The following is a 4,267-nucleotide window of genomic DNA, read 5'->3' on the forward strand; positions in this document are numbered from 1 at the left end:
GTGTAGTGTGTGTGTGTGTGTGTGTGTGTGTGTGTGTGTGTGTATAAATACATGAATATACACCTTCAGGTGGTAGTAGTGAGCAATGGACTATAGCAATACAGTGCGAAATAGTGTGTGCCATCATATATATATTGAGTACAAACGTATATTTCTGCAGTCGGCACACATCATAACACGAACGCGTTCCTCAAACAATCGCAAAGCATGATGAGTACACCTACCAACACACACACACAGTCCTCTTATCTACTGACACACCCATCTATGTACATACCATACACCTGCACCTACACCCACACACCCCTCTATATACTTCCCATACACCCACACCTACATCCACACACCCCGCTATATTCATCCCATACCCCTACACCTACCCCCTCACACCCGTCACACACTCTCTCTCTCATTCGCCCACCCACCTGGTCGTTCAAGGGATCGTCCAGCTGTCCCCGCAGAATGGTCTCCACCGCATCAATGCGCGACGAGTAGTAGTCGTTGGCTATGCGTGGAGAGTACACATCGAACAGCGCCGGTAACGGTGACGGCTTGGTGCGTGTGGGCAGGGCTGGTACTAACTTCGCCCATACAGTCAGTAGGTAGTCAGTCGAGTGACCGGCCCACTGCCACGCACCAACAGACGCGCCCAGGAGATCACCCACAGCTATATACAGTGTGTGGTTGTAGTGCAATGCAGCGGTGGTGTTAGTATGTGTTTGTGTTGGTGTGTTGGGGTGGGGTGGGGTTTGGTTACCATGGATACACGCTTGGTGTGTCCGAAGTGTATGGGTGTGAGGTGTGTTGGTACTAGTAATAGCATAGCAGACACAGTCAGTAGGTAGTCAGCCGAATGAGAGACCCCCTGCCACGCCCTCACAGACGCTGAACTAAACCCCCAAACCCTAAACCCTAAACTCTAAAACCTAATTTCTAAACCCTAAACCCGGACCCTCACCGTAAGCTTACACTTGGATAAGCTATGTTTACTGTGGTAGACTATACTTTATCGCACCCTGCCATACCATACCATACTATAACCTACTATACTGCCCAGCACACCACGAAACCCTCTGTAGTCTCCACTATTACCGGGATGGGCTTCGCAAGCCATACGTATTGCATTTGCCGCTCACAACACCCCATAGAAGTATCGCTCTTTAAATACTTAATTACGCTACTATTTGAACATGAAAATCGTACCAAAATCCCATTTTCCCCATATGTAGAAAAATAAGACAAATATCTATTGCACTCTAATTTGTCTTTGCACCCTAATTTGTTTCTGCAAGTCAACTCCTTTGCTAGTCATATTTGGACAGACATTGTTATGTTTCTGCATGCAAACTCCTTTGCTAGTCATAAATGAACAGATACTACTACTATGTTACTACATGCAAACTCCTTTGCTAGTCATAAATGAACAGACATTACTATGTTTCTGCATGAAAACTCCTTTGCTAGTCAAAATGGGACAGATATTGTTAGGTTTCTGCACACAAACTCCTTACCCGTCACTAATCGCGCGAACAGGTCCTCTTCAACTAAATTGGACATCTCTACCATCTTGATGCGCGCCAAAACGCGACAGAACTGATGGTAGTTCTCCTCCACTTCCAGTCCTTGTTTAATGTCCATTATCTGTCCGATTGGGCCAATTCAAATAACCATAATACGAGATAAGGTTTCTGTATACTCTGAGTGCACGTGGGCACGGGTAGGTGCGAACATCCAACTACCTATACGAAGTGTTGGGTCGACACCACGCACACCTTTATACAGTCGAAGTCGAGACAAACACAAACGCATATACGTGTGTACACACACATACCCACATACACGTGTACACACGCGTACCCACATACACGTGTACACACACAACCCTACATACACGCGTCACACACACCCACATACACGTGTACACACACATCCTCACATACACATGTACACACACACACCCACATACACGTGTACACACACATCCTCACATACACATGTACACACACACACCTTTATACAATGTGTGATGAATTTTGAGAAGTATGTCTTCCTGTCCAGCGTGACAAACAGGCTTCGTTTGATGGCTGCCATTTGTGCGACGCATTCGAGAGTCTTGGATCGCATCTGTGGGTGTTGCGCCGTTTCGTTGTCGGCGTATAGTGTAAACAACACCTCCACCAGATCGTTCTCCTGGATGGTGCGTTTCCATGACGACGGGATCTCGACAGTGCCTGCAGCCGGAGAATAGGAGGTTATCAGACTCAAGTAATCATACGACAAATCGGATTGTGTTGTACGTCAAGCAGACACTCGCCGATATGTCCTACACGGTTGAATCCAGGACACGGAGCTCTGCACCTGTCAAGTCAGGACACGGAGCTCTGCACCTGTCAAGTCAGGACACGGGGCTCTGCACCTGTCAAGTCAGGACACGGGGCTCTGCACCTTTCCAATGTCTTCGCATACAACGAATAAGCAACATATACAACACATACAAAACATCGACTCACCTAGATCGTCGATGCTTTCGTCTGAGGCGGTGCCTATGAAGTCGTAGCTCAGAATGTCTATCGTCAGCTGCAGGCACGCCATCATGCTCAACTGCAACGCAAACGTAGGGAAGCAAGAAACATCCTTGAAGCATGTGATGACAACGTACTCACAAAAGCGCATTCGATTGCATGGGAAGGTACGAGATATGATGATAACCTGCGCGTGCAGATACCACAGAGGTTGTGTACAACCGCCATCGAATGAGTACTGTGCTGGCTGGTTGGTATGTGACTACGCCAGCAGAGTTTAGGGTTTAGGGTCTAGGGTTTTGCACATCGAATGTGGCGAGATGGGAATGGTTCGTTTGGAGAACGTTTGGTGCTGTACCGAACATGCCAGTGACAAAAGGGCCGTGCTTGTGTTTCAAAGGTTACGTATACGCACTTGCATGCATCTAGGGTTTAGGGTTCTGTGTCTCGAAGGCTACGTACGTGCATGTATCGAGGTTAGCGATAACAGCGCAAACGCGTGCAGGGTAGCAGACGCCATGTGCACATAAGCTACCAGTGTTACAGTCACCTCTCGGCTGTGCCTGAGCAGTGACAACCCGTTTGCACCGCCATTGCGATATACCTGGGCGCTGCAATAGTCTAGGTGCAATAGCAGTGCAGCGGTACACGTGACGTGTAGGTAAGGCGTGTGGAGATAGGACCGTATCATGTGCACATGCAGGGCAGGGCGTATGGAGGAGGACTACTGCACTGGGCTTAGACGCTGTAGACAATGTGGGACGCAGAGACCAGTAGGATTTAGACTGGCAAGCTAGATATTAGTGTATACAGCAAGAGAGTATGCTTCGGCTAAATGTACAGCATAAGCACGCCCAGTCCACACAGCAATTCGAACTGCAATCCGCGCCAAATAAGCTCTTAATGTCGGTGTCATTATTTTGTCATATAAAGTACACGCACACCACAATAAGCAAAGATATCCACGCTAAATAAGCCGTCCACGTCGGTGACGTTATTTTGTCACAGCGTAATACCTCGCCTCCCTGACTGCTGATGCTGAGTTCCTTATTCATGAAGCGCGTGAGTAAGCGCGTGCAGTTTTCGAACATGGACAACAGAGACATATCGCGGAATGACGACGCCAGGCGTCGTTGCAATGTAAACGAGCGGATGGAACCTTGCTGCGCATGTGGAATAACGGGATGAATACCGGGATTAGGAAAGCATGGATTGGAGTACAAGTCAGAGACAAGATAAGAACACTTGGCCAACCGACAAGGTGTATCTCAACTGGTCCAGGTCAACGGTACGGAGAAGTGGAAGATTTGCGTACTGATGCGTTGTAGTATGCATTTATGTGCGGATGTGCGAGCGCTCCCAGATCAGGTCAGGCAATTGGGTAGTTCCCTTGTCGCCTACGTACGACCTTATCTCTATCACTGTAGCATCCCTGAAGTACAGAAGGAAGCCAAAACGTGCTCACTAGAATATACAGACAAGCATTGGTGATATGGAAAGAACCATACACGCACCTTATTGAATGTATTGACTAGCATACTCATTGCTTGTAGCCCCAGAGCCTGCTGTTCAGTGCTCCCGTCCGCAAACTTGGCCAAATCATCTGGGATGGTACGGAACTCGAAGTTGCCCTAGAGTCACAAGAATAGGCAAACAGGCATTAGAAATAGGCGCAGGGGTGTCAATAATATGCTCCTAAATGCTGCCTATCCTTAGACATATGGCCTATGCAGTTTATTATATAC

The 4,267-nt window shown here is 47.9% G+C and overlaps 1 protein-coding gene across 1 annotated transcript; it reads right to left on the reverse strand.

Moving 5' to 3' along the window:
- Positions 1 to 333: 333 nt before the first annotated feature.
- Positions 334 to 4,153, reverse strand: SARC_01016 (hypothetical protein; the record flags this gene model as incomplete). The annotated part of the gene is made up of 7 exons (XM_014305297.1): positions 4,037 to 4,153; positions 3,539 to 3,685; positions 2,511 to 2,601; positions 2,011 to 2,231; positions 1,512 to 1,641; positions 426 to 667; positions 334 to 351 (listed from the first exon to the last, which is right to left on the reverse strand). The coding sequence occupies exons 1-7, from the start codon at positions 4,064 to 4,066 to the stop codon at positions 334 to 336; spliced, it is 879 nt and encodes a 292-aa protein (XP_014160772.1). The 5' UTR covers positions 4,067 to 4,153.
- Between the last annotated feature and the right edge of the window lie 114 nt (positions 4,154 to 4,267).

The sequence above is a fragment of the Sphaeroforma arctica genome (assembly GCF_001186125.1).
Source record: "Sphaeroforma arctica JP610 unplaced genomic scaffold supercont1.36, whole genome shotgun sequence".
NCBI classification, from domain to species: Eukaryota; class Ichthyosporea; order Ichthyophonida; genus Sphaeroforma; species Sphaeroforma arctica.